This window comes from Osmerus eperlanus, chromosome 5, assembly GCF_963692335.1.
Source record: "Osmerus eperlanus chromosome 5, fOsmEpe2.1, whole genome shotgun sequence".
Taxonomy (NCBI): Eukaryota; Metazoa; Chordata; class Actinopteri; order Osmeriformes; family Osmeridae; genus Osmerus; species Osmerus eperlanus.
Genome location: NC_085022.1, coordinates 6,298,419 through 6,315,446, shown reverse-complemented (window position 1 = coordinate 6,315,446; position 17,028 = coordinate 6,298,419). Strand labels below are relative to the sequence as shown.

General features: G+C 49.2%; 1 protein-coding gene across 1 annotated transcript in view; it reads left to right on the top strand.

Moving 5' to 3' along the window:
• The window catches only part of LOC134021027 (A disintegrin and metalloproteinase with thrombospondin motifs 20), a 74,888-nt gene that overhangs the window by 16,283 nt on the left and 41,577 nt on the right, over positions 1–17,028 (top strand). Inside the window, exons 6-11 of the mRNA XM_062461447.1 lie at positions 193–317; positions 905–945; positions 1,570–1,675; positions 6,215–6,361; positions 10,312–10,453; positions 11,224–11,328. Coding sequence (XP_062317431.1) covers positions 193–317; positions 905–945; positions 1,570–1,675; positions 6,215–6,361; positions 10,312–10,453; positions 11,224–11,328 — 666 coding nt within the window. The remainder of the gene's footprint in view (positions 1–192; positions 318–904; positions 946–1,569; positions 1,676–6,214; positions 6,362–10,311; positions 10,454–11,223; positions 11,329–17,028) is intronic.

Genomic DNA, 17,028 nt, shown 5'->3' with positions numbered 1-17,028 from the left:
TGGCATTGTAACTCTAAAGAACTGTAAACAGAAGACTTAGAATGTAATTAACTGCTTTTCTTTGACTTTGGGAAATCTTTTAGGTATGTTGTTACATTTATTCACGTAAAGAGAGGGATAGAACAACAATAGTAGCCTGTTTAAAGGAAGGCTCACCTGTTCAGATTCTGACCGCAGTCTCCTGTTTCCTAGGAGGGGCCGAATGTGAACTTCAATGCTGCTACCACCCTCCATAACTTCTGTGTGTGGCAACAGATCCAGAACGTTCAGGACGACAGTCACCCCTCGCACCACGACACTGCACTACTCATAACAAGGTACACACCTCCCCTTCCACCCCTCCCATTCCTCACCTCCCCTCCCCTCCCTCCCCTCCCTCCCCTCCCTCCCCTCCCCTCCCTCCCTCCCTCCCTCCCTCCCTCCCTCCCTCCCTCCCTCCCTCCCTCCCTCCCTCCCTCCCTCCCTCCCTCCCTCCCTCCCTCCCCTCCCCTCCCCTCCCACCCCACACCTCCCTCCCACTCCTCACCTCCTTCCCTCCCACTCCTCACCTCCCTCCCTCCCACTCCTCACCTCCTTCCCTCCCACTCCTCACCTCCCTCCCACTCCTCACCTCCCTCCCTCCCATCCCTCAGCGCCCCCACCTCCCACCTCTCACGCTCACCTCAACCACCTCCCCACACGTCACCTCTGCCCCTCATGTACTCCACCTCACCTCCCACACCTCACTTCCCACCGCTCACCTTCTCCCCCTGACGTCCCGTGCCTCACCTTTCACACTCACCTCCCCCACACCACACCTCCCCCACCTCACCCCTTTCTATAAAGTGTTTATCTATATCCTGACTCAAACATTTGCCCTGAAACTGTCAATAATTATGTTTTGCGCCTTTGACTCTGTTCACAGGGAAGACATCTGCCGAGCGAAAGACAAGTGTGATACGTTGGGTAAACACACACCTTCAGTCGTCTCGAAATGTTTCCATATCTTATGCGGCCGCTGTAATTGGCTCCCCTATCCCAGCTCCTGTACAGTAGTGAGTTTAGGTCTGTGATGTCGGCTAGCTAACAGTGACAGAGCAGAGTGGTATCGAAGAAGGGGGGTTAGGAGGGAGGGAAGTGGGAGGTGGAAGGCGGGCAGGGCAGCACTAATCTCTCTTACGGAACAGAAGTTTGATGGCTTAATCGCCTTCCAAAGACCAGGGCAGTTTCTTTTTTTTTTCGTCTCCCTCGCCTGCTCCATTCAAGTATGTGTGTGTATGAGGTATGTGTGTACGGTGTGTGTGTGTGTTTGGTGTGTGTGTGTGTCTGGTGTGGTGTGTGGGTGTGTTTGGTGTGGGTGTGTGTTTGGTGTGGATGTGTGTGTGTTTGGTGTGTGTGTTTGGTGTGGGTGTGTGTGTGGGTGTATGACGTGTGTGTGTATGTTGTGTGTGTGTGTGTTTGTTTGTTTGGTGTGGGTGTGTGTTTGGTGTGGGTGTGTGTGTGTGTGTATGAGGTGTGTGTGTGTTTGGTGGGTGTGTGTGTGTGTTTGTTTGGTGTATGGGTGTGTGATGTGTGTGTGTGTGTCCGCAGGGCTGGCTGAGCTGGGTACCATGTGTGACCCCTACCGGAGCTGTTCCATCAGCGAGGAGAACGGACTCAGCGCCTCCTTCACCATTGCTCACGAGCTAGGCCATGTGTAAGTACACACACACACACACACCCGCACACATACTACATACACACACACACGCACACATACACAGACACAAATTCACACAGCCCCCCTCCCCCCCCCCACACACACACACACACACTCAGTACACATACGTATGCAGGCACTCTCCATACATGCACACACCCCATACATACACACACACACACACACACACCATAACCCCCCCCCCCACACACACACACACACACACACCTCCAACACATGTTCAGTATTCGTACAGACACACTCCCTTTGGACCCTCTGCCCTCCATCAGATTGTCCTTCTCCCCCCCCCCCCCACCCCCTCCCCCCACCCTTTTCCCCCGACCCCGTCCCTCACACAAAAGCCCTCTTATACTTATTGCACAGCACACGCAGGTGCAAAACATAATAAAGCACCATTTTTTTTAATAACATGCCAGTTTTAATACCCTCGCTGTACCAGGCAGAGTTAACCCTCTAGGCATCAGGTGCTGTCTCTGGCTACTGTGAATGTCACCGCTGGGCGCTTCAGATGTGGCAGACACACAAGCCCGCAGGGTGCCTCTGTTTTGGACTTGGAGATAATTAGTGTTTTCTCTGCATTAAATAAACACTTATTTAATGAATTCAGCCTTGCGGTGCAGTTCACGACACTGTACGAGGCCTGGGTGCGTGAGCGTTCAGGATCAGGTACATCACGCCGAGATGCCCCGTCTTGAGCACTGCGGAAACACGAGCCCATCGCACAATGTGGTCACACTGTGTGTCTTTATGACCGAGTAATAACTGTGTCATCATAACACGCCTCCTCGCTCCGGTGTGTTTCCATAACAAGGCGATGTCGCCGTATGTGTGAGCGGAAAGACGAGCTGCATGAATGAGCCGCTTTGTGGTGCGAGCGGCTACGAGACAACACAGGACCCACTCTCTTATGCCCAGGGAGCCTCTCTGTGGTGACTGCAGCAGTCGCTTCCCAGCCAACATGGCCCAGTGCAGAAATGATGAGTTACGAGGGGACTAAATCTCTCTGTGTATGAATCTGTCTCCCCCCCCCCCCCCCTCCTTCTCCAGGAGCCTGGACGTGAATGCAACAACTTTGCCTTCAGTCAGGCCCAGTTGTTCTTGTTAGTAAATGGAGCCAGTGTGAGTCAGTGGAATGAGAATGACAGTTATTCTTCTACCCCCTCTGTCCCTGTGGCCTGTTGGCTCACACATTCCTCTCTGTGGCGGTGGTGGCGCTGAAGAACGCAGTAGAACTCCGAATAATGCAGCAGAACAAAGTAGAACACAGCGTAATGCAGTTGAATACTGCAGAACGTATCAAAATACAGTAGAACACAGCAGAACACAGTAGAAGGTAGTAGAAGGCAGCAGAACGCAGCAGAACGCAGCAGAACACAGCAGAACTCAGCAGAACGCAGCAGAACACAGCAGAACTCAGCAGAGCACAGCAGAACACAGCGTAATGCAGTAGAATACTGCAGAATGTAGCAAAATAAAGTAGAACACAGCAGAAGGCAGAAGAGTACAGCAGAACACAGCAGAACCCAACAGAACACAGAAGAACCCAACAGAACACAGCAAAACAGAGTAGAACCCAACAGAACACAGTAGAACACAGCAGAACACCACAGAACACAGTAGAACCCAACAGAACACAGCAGAACACAGTAGAACACAGCAGCAAACAGTAGAACCCAACAGAACGCAGCAGAACGCAGTAGAAGGCAGCAGAAGGCCGGTCAGGGCCCGGAGGCCCCCTGCCTGAAACTGTTTATGCTAAAGTTCAAGCAGCTGGACAGCCAGTTGGCTTTGCCTCTCGGCACGGTTAATCGCTGCATTCACAAGCCTTCTCTGAGTGTTTAGCTCTCTGGGAAAGCCAGTGTCAGGTAGTAAGACTCTCTCAGAGTATTGCAGATTAAAGACACTAAAGCCCAAAGCTTTCTCCTTAATGGAAAGGAGGCCTTTCTCAGGTGACTCTTGGTGTGATTACAAACGGCCAACTTGGGCCCTTTTAGAGATTTGTAGTTACTCGATAGCAATTCAAAGGTGACACAGACAGGGATTATAAAGTTCTCAATCATCAAATGATGTTTGATCACGAATAATGACCCCAGACCATTTTGAGACGTCGTTAGAGCCCTCCGTGAGAGATATTCGTATTGTTTCAAGATATATATCCCAAAGACACGCAAACTTTATTGGCAGTTCAATTTCCTGGACGCATGAGGCCCCAGCAGACTGGCGGAGTCGATGAGGTCACAGGGTTGAGCAATATGGTTTTGATTTTGACTGTGATAAATTTGGAAGAGTTGTGATGGTTAATCCCGTGACAGAGAAGTGATCCATCACCAAGCGTTAAGCTACTGTAATTCATCTCCTGTGTCTGCAGGGGCATTGGTGTGGGAGGGGTGATGTGTGTGTGTGTGTGTCTGCATCTTTGCAGGAATGTGTTTGGGTCTGTGTCCGCACGTATGTTTGTGTCTGCGTCTGTGCATGTGTGTACCTCCATATGCGTGTCCAGGTGTGCATGCATGTCTGTTTCCTAGTGTGGGGGCTCCCAAGGCCCTCTAGGAGGTGACAGGCTTCTGATGTTCCTCAACACGGTTCAGCTGTACCTCAACACTGACCCTGTCCAGCTGTACCTCAACACTGACCCTGTCCAGCTGACCCTCAACACTGACCCTGTCCAGCTGTACCTCAACACTGACCCTGTCCAGCTGACCCTCAACACTGACCCTGTCCAGATGTACCTCAACACTGTCCAGCTGACCCTCAACACTGACCCTGTCCAGATGTACCTCAACACTGTCCAGCTGACCCTCAACACTGACTCTGTCCAGCTGTCTCTCAACACTGCTGACAAAAGCTGGAACTGTATCCCCTGGCTGGCTGTCTGGGAGGGTTATTTATGAAGCTCCCAGCTGGAAGCAGCTCTGCTGAGCTCCCATCCTGCTCTCCACACTGTGACATGGCACAGTGTGTCCTTGTAAACACAGGGAGCGAGGACTAAATAGCCAGTGAGGGGTGTTTCAGTTACTGAGACTCTCAGATGTTTAGCGTTGCCAGATCTAGAGGAAAGTGTGGCGCTCTGCTCTGATATTCAAACAAGTCTGTTGTGACCCAAGTAGAGATCCCAATACTAAAGGTAGTGGGGATACCGAAAACAAGCAGCTGTTTGCTGTAATCCCACTTATCTTGATTGATCCTCACCAGTATATCTCGAAGACAGCCAAACGGCCACAATTCTCAGATTTACTACCTAATCAAGGTGAAAAGGCCCATTCTCAGTATTTCATCCTGGTTTCTCATGCATGCTCTTTTCAGTATCCCCCAATTTTTTTGCTGTGCTTGTGAGGAGATCACTACAGGCCAGAGGCAGGCCACTGCACGGCCGAGCTGGCCCCCAGTCACCTGGCCCCCCAGTCCCCTGGCCCCCCATTCCCCTGGCCCCCAGCCCCCCAACCCCCCAGTCCCCTGGCCCCCCAGTCCCCTGGGGCCAGTCCCCTGGCCCCCCATTCCCCTGGCCCCCAGCCCCCCAACCCCCCAGTCCCCTGGCCCCCCAGTCCCCTGGGGCCAGTCCCCTGGCCCCCCGCCCCCCAGTCCCCCAGCCCCCCAGTCTCCCAGCGCCCAGTCATGTCAGCCTTGTTCTCCTGCCTTGTTTGTGTGGTGGCCTGGCTCGGCCCCAGCTGAGTCGCTGCACAGCCCCACATCCTGCAATAAACACTACGCAGCTGTGTGTGTGTGTGTGTCTGAGGAGATGTAGGCCGACCTCATCCTCCGGACGACAGTCTTAACAGGACAGGAAATCCTCTACGGACTGCGCTATTCTGGACATCCCAGATTTCTCTATTCAGATTAGCTGAATCCATCACTCCCAATGTGAAACTGAGTACATCTTTCACATTGACATTTTTTCATTTATGACTCAGAATAGGTCAGTCTATGCTGTATCAGTTCAAGTCTTGGGGCAGCATGTGAGTTTTGTAAGACTTTGCCCTGGGTGGCCAGTCTCTGTCCTTCAGATCTAAGCTCCGTGAGATCGTGACCTGTGACCTGTGACCCAGCGGAGGTGAGTGTGAGGTGCCAGGGACAAGCATGTAGGCCATGGTGAGGTGATTGTGCGGGTCCCACAGGACACGATAGTGAGAGCTCTGGTGTTCTCTTGTGTAGTGCTCTGTAGAAGGCTATCGAGGCATTTTGAAACGGGTTGATAGACACGTGAGGAGCTTGTGTGTGTGCATTTATGCTTGTTTGTCCATGTGTGTCTATGTATGTCTTGTGTGTGTTCTTTCTCGCGTGTGTGCATGCGTATGTGTGTGTGTGTGGTATGTGTGCGTGCGTGTGTGTGGGGAGGGGTGGTTCACAAAGGGTTCCGAGGTTATCCCTTGTTAAAAAAGGCAGATTATAAATCTTCTGACATTTATCCCCTTTGCTGTGGCTGATCCATTGAGCGGACCGTTCCCTAATCGTTCTCTCTGTGTGTTCCCTCCCTCTCTCCCTCTCTCCATCCCTCCCTTCATCTCTCCCTCCTGGCAGGTTCAACATGCCCCACGACGACAACCCCAAGTGCCGGGAGGCGGGCATCAAGCACCAGTATCACGTCATGGCGCCCACGCTGAACTACGATGCCAGCCCCTGGTCCTGGTCCAAGTGCAGCCGCAAGTACATCACCGAGTTTCTGGAGTAGGTTCCTCTTCCTGTTTCGGCCTCTTGGGTTCTGACAAACTCACTGAATGACTGCCCAAGTCATTTTTTAGCTGACGCCTTCTTTCAAAGTTGTACATGAACATTTTGTCTCTGAACTACATTACATTTACATTTAGTCATTTAGCAGACGCTCTTATCCAGAGCGACTTACAGTAAGTACAGGGACATTCTCCCTGAGGCAAGTAGGGTGAAGAGCCTTGCCCAAGGACACAACATCATTTTGCACGGCCGGGAATCGAACCAACAACCTTCTGATTAATAGCCCAACTCCCTAACCTCAGCCATCTGACCCCTGAATGGATAAATAAAAGCTGTTTGTTTTTTAGTTCCTGCTACTGAGTGAGCATAGGGAGTGTGTGTGTTTAGGGAGTGTGTGTGTGTGTAGGGAGTGTGTAAGTGTAGGGAGTGTGTAAGTGTAGGGAGTGTGTGTGTTTAGGGAGTGTGTGGAGTGTGTTTGTGTGTAAAGTGTGTGTAGGGAGAGTGTGTGTGTATGTGTGAGGAAAAGTGAGTGTGCAAGTGTAGAAAGAGTGTGTGTGTGTGTGTGTGTAGGGAAAATGTGTTTAAACAGTGTGGACATGTTGTTATTGTCTGGCTCCAGACACTATTTCCTGTTTGAAAAGGAAGGTCTTCCTCAGTTGACCTGGGCGATTGATCCTCTGCTGTCTCTCCACTCAGGCAGAACCCCCCCCCCTCTCTCTGTCTCTCTTTCAATCTCTCTCTCTCTTTCTGTCTCTCTCTCTCTCCTCTTTTGCTTTCTCTCACTCTCTCTATCTCATCTCTCTCATCTCTTTCTTTCACTATTTCTCTCTCTGTAGAGATCCTTCCGGACAAACAGTCATTTAGTCGCTCTGCGTGCTTTCCCCGCCAAAATGGTAACGCGGGGCAACAGCTCATTCATGGGGCTCCAAAGCCAAGCGGTGACCACCAACCTCTGTGAAGGGCTTCCCTTTAAGATGGGAAATGTCAGTTATAATTAGATTTTCCCCCTGGACGTGACCCTTTGATCTGTCCCCCCCTCCTCTGTTGATTGTGGAGAGAGTGTGCAACAAAAGGCTGCCTTGTTGACCAGTTGCATCTTGGGAGCTTCGTGGCGGCCACGCACTCTGACGCCTCGCAAAGGGCGCCGCATAGTTTCCGTCGTGCAAACCCAGAGACTCGAGTGGTCGGGTGGACAAATGAGCGAAACAAGACAAGAGCCTCTTCATTTTCAGCCGTGGAATATTCGGATCTCCTACCGTGTTATGCGGAATGCCTTTGTGCTCAGTGTGTGAGGATGAGTTAAATGTCAACTGGACGTCATGAATGTGTCTTCCATGTATGAAGAGGACCACAGATTTGTTTAACAGCGGTAATATTTAGAAACAGTTGGTGAGGAGGGATGAAGGAAGAGGGAGAGAGAGAGGGAGAAAGACAGAGGAGACCGAAAGTTATGGAGAAGGGAGAGATGGAAAGAGTCAGAGAGCAAGAGAGGGTGAAAGAGAGAGAGAGAGAGAGAGAGAGAGAGAGAGAGAGAGAGAGAGAGAGGGAGAGAGAGAGAGAGAGAGAGAGAGAGAGAGAGAGAGAGAGAGAGAGAGAGAGAGAGAGAGAGAGAGAGAGGGATGAAGAGAGAGTGTTGGTCTCAGTATACCAGTGATGGGAAAGGTCCTGGAGAGCTTAGCCCCTCAGCTTTTGAAGTCGCCCACGTTAACAAAGAGCTGCATTGATCCAGACGCCACGTCCACTCCTCTCCAGATGGACCTGGTCAAGTACACTAATGTTTTCACTGACCATTATTCCTGAAGTGTCCTTCAGTCTGCCCCACTCTCTCTTGACAGCTTGAAGATGGTGGGTCTCATCAAATGTACCCCCCCCAACCTTCCCTGCTGCTTCACACAAGTCACCATAGCCCTCACCTCGCTCTCCTTCTGCCTCTCACCTCTCTCCCACCCCTCTCTCTTTCTCTCTCGCTACCCCCTTTCTCTCCCCCCGCCCCCCTCCTCCCGCCTCCCTCCTCTCTAGCGGTGAACTAATAAGAAGTGGACCCCCGTTGTGTCCGCACCTGAAGGTCTGATGAAAATCCCCCCAGTGTGTTTTAGCTGTATTATTATGCGTATGCCTCAATATAAAGAGCCTATTCATTCCCGCCGCGGCAGCCTGCCAGACTATTTGAGCCCACAAAACCGTGCATAAAGATAAAATGCAAATCTTGTCGGCGTTGCCACCTGCTAATTGATGTGTACACTTGAGTGTAAACCGCATAAGCGTTGGTGGTGCTGAAGCCCTGTCATTTTCCATCCCTGTGCTCCAGAGCATACTTATAGAATTAGGCTAACATCCCGTAGCACAGGGAACCCACGTCTATTTGCATATAACAATTTATTTAGTTGGAAGACACTAATCCAAAGTGACAAATAGTGCACTTTTTTTATGTATTGTTATTACGCATAACTACACATGGTCAATTTTCTTTCACATTCATTCAAAATAAGGTAACTCCTTTAATAAATAACTCCTAAACAACTCATTACATCACAAAAAAAACTATATATTCTTCTCATTGTACAGTATACATAAAGTCCTCCTAAGCCTTACCTTCTCATCAGAAACACAGGCCTTCATGGAACCCGATACTGAGATAACCTGACATCATTTTCGAAATAACCTCACTTTAAAGCAGTCAGGTAATGGTTGCCATGTGTGTAATCATTTCATCCTTGGTGCTAGAGGGGAAGTCCCACAAATCACCTTTCTTGACAATCTACCTCGTCAGCTGATTTCCCCTTAAAAGAATCGTTGCCTCTTAATCAAAGTCCTCTTTCCTCCCCCTGTCCCTCCTGTCTTTTAGAAAGGGTCTCTGTAAGGTCTCAGGGCCCTGATTAGCCAATGACGTGACCTGGTGAAAGATGCCTCTGCATGGAGCCTCTCTGGGATCCCCTGTCGCCCTGACAGTCTCCCTCTCGCACCTGTCATCCCACAGCTTACTGTTCCTCATGCTCATTCCACCAGCACGTTCTGGAGCACAACAAAGGCTTCTTACATTGTGTGTGTGTGTGTGTGTGTGTGTAAATGAAAGACAACCGCAGCGGTAACACCAGATAAGCCTGTGTAATTACCGTCCTCGTCACATCAGCTGGTACTGTATGGAACAGGGTTTTTAACTCCAAACACACAAGGGACAAATTGTAAAAACTGCGCCGACATGTCACGTAAGTATACATTCTATAGCACCTCATCGCTTGTTTCCTTTTTACGGTCACAAAGTAAACAGAAGACAAAAAAAATGAATCTTTTTCTTTTATCTTTGGAGCAAATGGTGTTTGACAAAGTTTTTGTGAGTCTTTTCAAACTGGCTAGCGGTTCTTGGTATGGGGACATTTTGGTCCAGCTGTGCTTTTGTAGTCTTTTCAGAGTGCAGTACTGTAGGGTTAGGGTGTGGCTGACATACAATTATTCATTTTACACCAAGTAGCTGGGCCCAGTATAAGCAGCAGCGCAACTCAATAAAAGGTGCTTTATTATTCCAAATCCCCCGTTTACTCTGCTCCATAAAGAAATGCTCTTAGACAAACATGTGGTCGACCTGGGTCTCTGTGTCAGTATGGAGAAGTGCCTTTATCCACTCGCTGATGTTTGACGGCATAGTTCATGGTGCTGCCACTCACCAACCAGCCATTGATTTGAAGTGGTATCAATCAAACCGTTAGGTAACAGACCGCCCCCTGTGCAGATCTAAGTGCGATCTGTCGGGAACGGATGACAGAAGCTGTTTACATTGCCATTATGTTTTACAAAGACGTGACACATGGCGTTTAGGACTTCCTCAGTATGAATGATGGCAGGTTTGCAATTTGTTTTAACAGTAGAAGATGTATAAGAATGCCTTGAGTTCTTGTACACAATAAAGTATGTGTTTTTTTTGGCATGTGTTTTTGTTTGTAACCTTTCAGCACTGGCTACGGAGAGTGCCTATTGGACGAGCCTGTGAGCCGGACCTATGAGTTGCCCGTCCACTTCCCTGGTCAGATCTACAATGCCAACCGACAGTGTGAGCTGATGTTTGGATCTGGTTCTCAAGTCTGCCCTTACATGGTGAGTAAACCATACAGCCAGCCTGTAGGCCTCCAATCCAGGGGCTGTATTTAAAGAGCATCCCAAAGACGGATTGCTGATCTTGGGTCCAGGATCCGGTTCCTCCCTGTCTCATATTACCATTAAAAAAATAACCAGCCAGCATTCTTCCATGACACAACCTGAGATAACAATACGTTGCGGGATAGGTTTAGCTTTTCAGTGCAAGTCAAGAGGTGGCAGGTTCAGAATCCCTCTCTGTACGTTGCTTTGGAAAACGAGTCTGCTAAAAGAAGAAATAAGGAGTGTCCTCCAAAACCTAGTGAGATGGAAGTCTTGACACTTCTCATTCATGTTACCCATTAGTCTACTGGCGGTGACTGCGCACAGCCCAGCCCTGCTTCTGAATGATCTGTCTATGACTGACAGCTTTTACGGTTTTATGAGACAATTAGCTTTGCTCAGCCTGCAAACTGTCTCTCTTCACTGAACACATCCTAATGCTGAACTACATGAGAGGCAAGAAGATTATGGCCCTAAAGTCGATGACTGCGCCTGGAGACTCCAGGAGTTATGTGTGGCTAATTGTAGGCTGCTGCCGCTCAGATGGCTGGAAAAGTCAGCGAGGGACTCCGCTGGAACTGCCCACACACTTCTGTCAATGTTCCAGATTCATTGTTTGGTGTGAGCACTGGTCAGTTATTATCTTCAAGTGCTGGACAAGTTATGAAGATGTGTAACACTGTTTAATGTCCCCAATGCAACTCTGTTTCTCCTCTGTCCACATATAGAAACAGTGCAAGAGGCTGTGGTGCACGAGTTCGGAGGGGGAACACAAAGGGTGTCGCACTCAGCATATGCCCCTGGCTGATGGGACTGACTGTGGACATGGAATGGTATGAAACAATCTTTACATATTTACTCCTGCCGTGCTGTGAAAATATAAAATGCTATTCATAATATAACTCAGATTTCTATTTTGGTGGCTCATTTATGTCCACGGTAATAAAAGAAAGTTTACGGCTATCGCAAACAAAACTCTCTGAAGTGAATATTGTCTTGAATCAACACTGGTTTCCGTCCATCATCAGGCTAGTTTGTCCTTCACACGCGTAACATTGAGACTCTTCTCAATGGAAGCAGCACTGACTCTGCACCCCCCCCCCACTCCCCTTTGCCCCCCACCCCTTGTTCTGAACACCTTGAAAATCAGTATAACTCATGGAAACTAATATCACTCCATTCATTATTTACACAGTTTGTCCTCTATCTAACCCATGAAAATGTAGTCAGGTGATACGAATTGTGAATAACCTGGAGGCTTTTTAGCCTCGACCCCAGCCCCCCATTAGCCCTCATTCTTCATGGCCTTGGGATGCTGTCCTTATTAGCTTTGGGGTGAACAATGTAGCGCTGAGGAAAGAGAGGTAAGGGGGGGGGAAGAGGGTTGAGAGAGAGAGAGAGAGAGAGAGAGAGAGAGAGAGAGAGAGAGAGAGAGAGAGAGAGAGAGAGAGAGAGAGAGAGAGAGAGAGAGAGAGAGAGAGAGGGAGAGAGAGACAGAGGGAGAGAGAGACAGAGAGAGACAGAGGGAGAGAGAGAGAGAGAGAGAGAGAGAGAGAGAGAGAGAGAGAGAGAGAGAGAGAGAGAGAGAGAGAGAGAGAGAGAGAGAGAGAGGGAGAGGTGAGATCGCAGGTCCTTTGAAAGTAGATGCCGCACGCCGTTCACAGTTGAGTCACCTTGTTCTGAACCTGTGACCCTAAAACCTATTTAAAAGGCGAGGGAGCGGGTCAGTGGGCAGGCAGTAACAGAGCCCAAGGCGGAGGCCGGCTCTCACAGAAAGACCTCACATCAATGATTCCGAAAAGTAGGAGAGGTAGGAGAGAGGGAGGAGGACAGAGGGAGGACGGGAGAGAGAGAGACGGAGAGAGAGAGGGAGGACAAATGGAGGAGGGGGGGAGAGAGAGAGAGAGGGAGGGAGGAGGAGAGGAGGTAAGGAACGAGGAAAAGGAAGAGGCGAGAGGAAGGATGAGAAGAGGATGAGAGAGGCCTAATGTGCCTAATGTCTGTTTGAGTGTGTGCATACTGTGTGTCAGTGGGGTAACCCGTATCCCCTTAGAAGTCTAGCTAGACCGTCAAAATCTCTGTGTGGCCCAATGTAATTCCATAATGTCTATGTCTCACTGGCTTTCTCTAGCGTTACTAGACTTGAAAGAAGTTAACTGGGGATGGCTAACACCTTAATCCAACTAAAACAGCGACAGTATACTGTATCACTTGTGGCATAGGAACTCCCATTTCTCTCCCTGTCTCATTAACAGTGATGTGGGAGACGCTTCAGTAAGAAGAGGGTGTAAGATTTTGGTCATTGGTGTATGTTCCTTACATTACATTGTATTCATTTAGCAAATACTTTAATCCAAAAGGACAGACAAACAGTGCCTGTAGAAAATACTGCGAAAGATCAAGGATTAGAAGTGTATAGTTCTAACAGTATTTCTGTGGTCGGTCAAGAAACAATATATATTCAGTGTCTTCTCCGCAAAATATGTGGCCTTCACATGTAGAGAATCTATCCACACACCAAACAAGTTATCAGAAGTGCCAGTCATCACAGGATTAAGATCTGCGTTAATAACTCCATTTCGCATAGTCTGGCTCGTCTAATCTGGTACAAGTACAATGAGTGTCGTGCTCTTAAGTGACTGAATCGACCCGACCCCCTAAAGTGGGATTGTTTTCCCCTTTCATGTGTGTGTGTGTGTGGTGTGGAGGGGCTGGTATTGTCTCTAGACAGGTTATCTGGTGTGTGTGTGTGTGGTGTGGAGGGGCTGGTATTGTCTCTAGACAGGTTATCTGGTGTGTGTGTGTGTGGTGTGGAGGGGCTGGTATTGTCTCTAGACAGGTTATCTGGTGTGTGTGTGTGTGGTGTGGAGGGGTTGGTGTCATCCCTAGGCGGGGCCTCTTTGAAGAGGGGCCACTTGAAAGCGACTAGGGCACACTGAACCAGCTCCCACCTGCCTCCTCAGAATCTTTTTATGTGTGGGACTGTGTGTGTGTGTGTGTTCATTTACATATTCAGCTTGGAAGGCACCATTCTTCTCTGTTGAATTCAAATTACTTTTTTGAACCTTTCTTTACAATAACACCCCCCTTCATCTCTCAATCTATCTCTCTCTCTCTCTCTCTTAATGGACTGACTGACTGTCTCTTTCTGTCTTTCTGTCTCTTTCACTCCATCTCTCTGTTTCTCTTTCTCTGTCTGTTAATCTCTGGTTATCTTTCCCTTCCTCTCTCCCTCCCCCCCTCTCTCTCTCACTCTGTCTGAGAGATAAGTCATGGGGCTGGGGTTCAGGTTTAGGTTAGGGGGCTTGAGGGCCAGGTCCCTGTTTCAGAGGCATTTGCTGGGCCCGAGGGAGGCCCGGTTTAGAGGATACAGCCAGGCTGTGTGTGTGTGTGTGTGTGAGTATGTGTGTGCATGTATGTGTGAGTATGTGTGTGTGTTTATAGTGAGGTATTATCTTTGTAACCATAGCTGCTTCTCTAAGTATCTCCTCCAACCTATCATTAGACATGGCCCACTGTCATTCCTACCCATTAAAAGGAAACATCATCTCTGGCAAATTTTTTGGCTTAAATTTGAAAAAAAAAGCATCTGTCAACCTGCCTGTGTGTTTAATTCTTACCTTAGTGGAGTTTCTTTTCTAAACAAGTCATAGAGTTTGTGCTTTGAGTCTGTGTTAGTGAATGGGGGCAGTTGGTGAGAACAAGTTTGTTTGTGTACAACTGGATGGAAGTAGGGCACTATGTTGAGGTCATGTCCCCCTCTCTCTCTCTCTCTCTCTCTCTCTCTCTCTCTCTCTCTCTCTCTCTCTCTCTCTCTCTCTCTCTCTCTCTCTCTCTCTGTCTCTCTGTCTCTTTTTCTCTCTTTCCTATCGCTTTCCATGCCTCTTTACCTTCTCTCCTTGCTTGCAACCTTCCTCCCTTCCCTTGCTCTCCCCCTTTCCTCCCTCGCTCCTTCTCTCCTCCCTCGTTCATTCTCCCCCTCTTGTCCCTGGCTCCTTCCCTCCCTCTCTACAACTCTTGCAAGGGCGCTGGAGTGAATAATGCGGTCACATGACCCCGCGGCGGCGTGTCTTGTCATCTGGCCCAGTGGGCCGTGCGCTAACGAGGGCATCCCATCACTTGTTGTCTATAAATACCACCACCGCCCTTCTCCCCCCTCCCCCCCCCCCCCCCCCGCCCCCCTCCCCTTCTCGTTCAAAAGGACCCTGGCTCTGCGGGGCCAGGCTAGTACGGTCAATCAGGATCTGTCACCCGCCCCAAAGCCCCGCCTGCCACCATATCCAGAGCCCGCCCGCCCCCCTCTCTTTCTCCCTGGCTTTCTTTGAGGTGCTCTCTCTCTCTCTGCTTCTCACCACGTAGCCTTAAAGTAGCTTGGTGGGTGGCAAGGAGAACAATGGAGGCTGAACTTGAATGAACTAAAATGTTTTGTCGTCTCCCTTCCTTGTCCAGCAGTTATTGAGCTGCTGTCCATTGCCAGTGGCCTGATGTACAGGTTGGAGGTTATGTCTGACAGGCATCTTTGTTGAATCTTTTTTTATTTGTTCTGTTTAGCACAGTGCAGTGGATATTCCCATTGTGTCAAATTCTAAGATCTTCTCAATCTCTGAGTTCTCTACCTCAGACAAAATGGAATATTTCCAGACAGATCATTTTCCTAGGACAACTTGTGTCATAAAAAAAAGGAAGTCTTTGCTTCTGATTTCCAGAACATTCTTCCGAGCTGTAACCTGCTCTGGTTTCAGCCAATTAGAGAATGATAGTGAGGTCTTGAAAAGCCAGGCAGTAGAGAAAGAGAGAAAGACAGAGAGGGAGAAGGAGAGAGAGAGGGAGAGAGAGAGAAGGGGGAGAAGGGGAGAGAGACAGAAAGCCGAGAAAGAGAGATAAGAAGAGAGAGAGAAAGATAGATAGATAGAAAAGGATAGAAAGGGAAAGAAAGAGAGAAGGAGAGACGGGAGAGTTGGCGCGGGGTGCCTGCTGTTGGCTCAGTGTTCCTGGCACCCTGACAGACTTGTCGTGCAGTGCTGTGAGCTGGAGCTCTGGACTGGGGCTCACATTGATGTCACTCTGGGCTAATCTCTGGATGTTTTCAGGATGTTACCACTTTGATTCACCCGTCATCACAGACAGACTGCAGGATCTGGGGGAACAAGTGAATTGTTGTCTTCGGGGATGCTCACTGTAATGTTCTCCTGGAATAATGTGACAGTACATCTGAGTAGTGAATGGAGTTCTGTGTTACGGAGAGCGGGAGTGGGGTCTGTTTTGATACTTTGTAGGGGGTTGATTTGATTTTGTTCATTTACATTTTCATCATCCTTAAAAAGAATGCTAGCTATGCCAGAGAGAGATGAAGACAGAGAGATAAAGAGATAAGAGGAGTGTTCTTGTAAAATGAAAGAGGAACACCGCCAAAGGTAAAAGTGTGTGTGAAGTGCAGACAAAGTTCCAGACGAATGGAACAGCTGAGAGAATTGCTCATTCAGACTAAGGACAACCTAGTGTGTGTGTGTGTGTGTGTCTGTATGTCTGTCTGTACGTATGCGAGTATGTCTGTATGTATGTGTGCATGTCTGAATGTGTGTGTATGTGTGAGGACGTGGGCTGGCTCCCCTAACTGTAACAACATCCCTCTGTCCTTGTTCGCGTGAGGACGTGCGAACATGTCACTCATGTTCGGAGTTCGGAGGAGCGAGGAGCGTCCTCAGCCACGCCTTCCCTTTGACCCCCATCCAGAACCTCTCCCTCCCTTCCTCCAGCACAAACATCCAGCCCCTTCTCTCTCGCCTGACACTTCTACAATAACCTGTCTGTCAGAATACCAAAGCATTCCAAATCCCTGAAGTGAAATGACAGCATCTTCCGACCATCTGTAATATGCTGACTTGCACCCTGCATATTGAACATCTTACATGGTGGTCGTTAGATTTATTGCTCCCTGTGGAGTTTGGGCTCTTGTGCTGTTCATCTGTGGGGTGTAGATGGATGTGGTGTTGGTCACAGTGGCGTCAGGGACACGACTCCAAATGTTCTCCTGCTGTGGCCGGACTGAACTCCAACCCAGAGCTGTGAGAACCAGAGACATGAAAGGTGACGCTTTTTGGAAATGGCCGTGTTAAAATGAGAGAGTGGGAGGTTTTTAAATCAGTCTTTGCCCTCTCATTCCAGCTCTGATGTATGGCTTGAGGAGAAACGATGCGCTCTCTGAGCAGCTTCCTCACAATTACAGGGCGCAACCTCGAAACCAGCCAGCTGAACTCCAGCAAGCAGATGCTGCAGAGGCTTCCCCTGACACTAGCTTAGCCCTTGTGGCTAACTCTGCTCTATTTACAGCCTAGTGGGCTTTATCTTTTAAACGTTGATTACCGCTGTGTGAGAGTGTGTGTGTGTGGGTGCGTGTGGGTGTACTTGCATGTGAGTGAGTGCGTGCGCGCTTGTGTATTTCTGGGCACGCGTGCATGTGTGTGTGTGTATTTCCATGTGTGCATGTGTGTATTTCCATGTGTGCATGTGTGTGCGTGCTCGTGTGGGTCCAT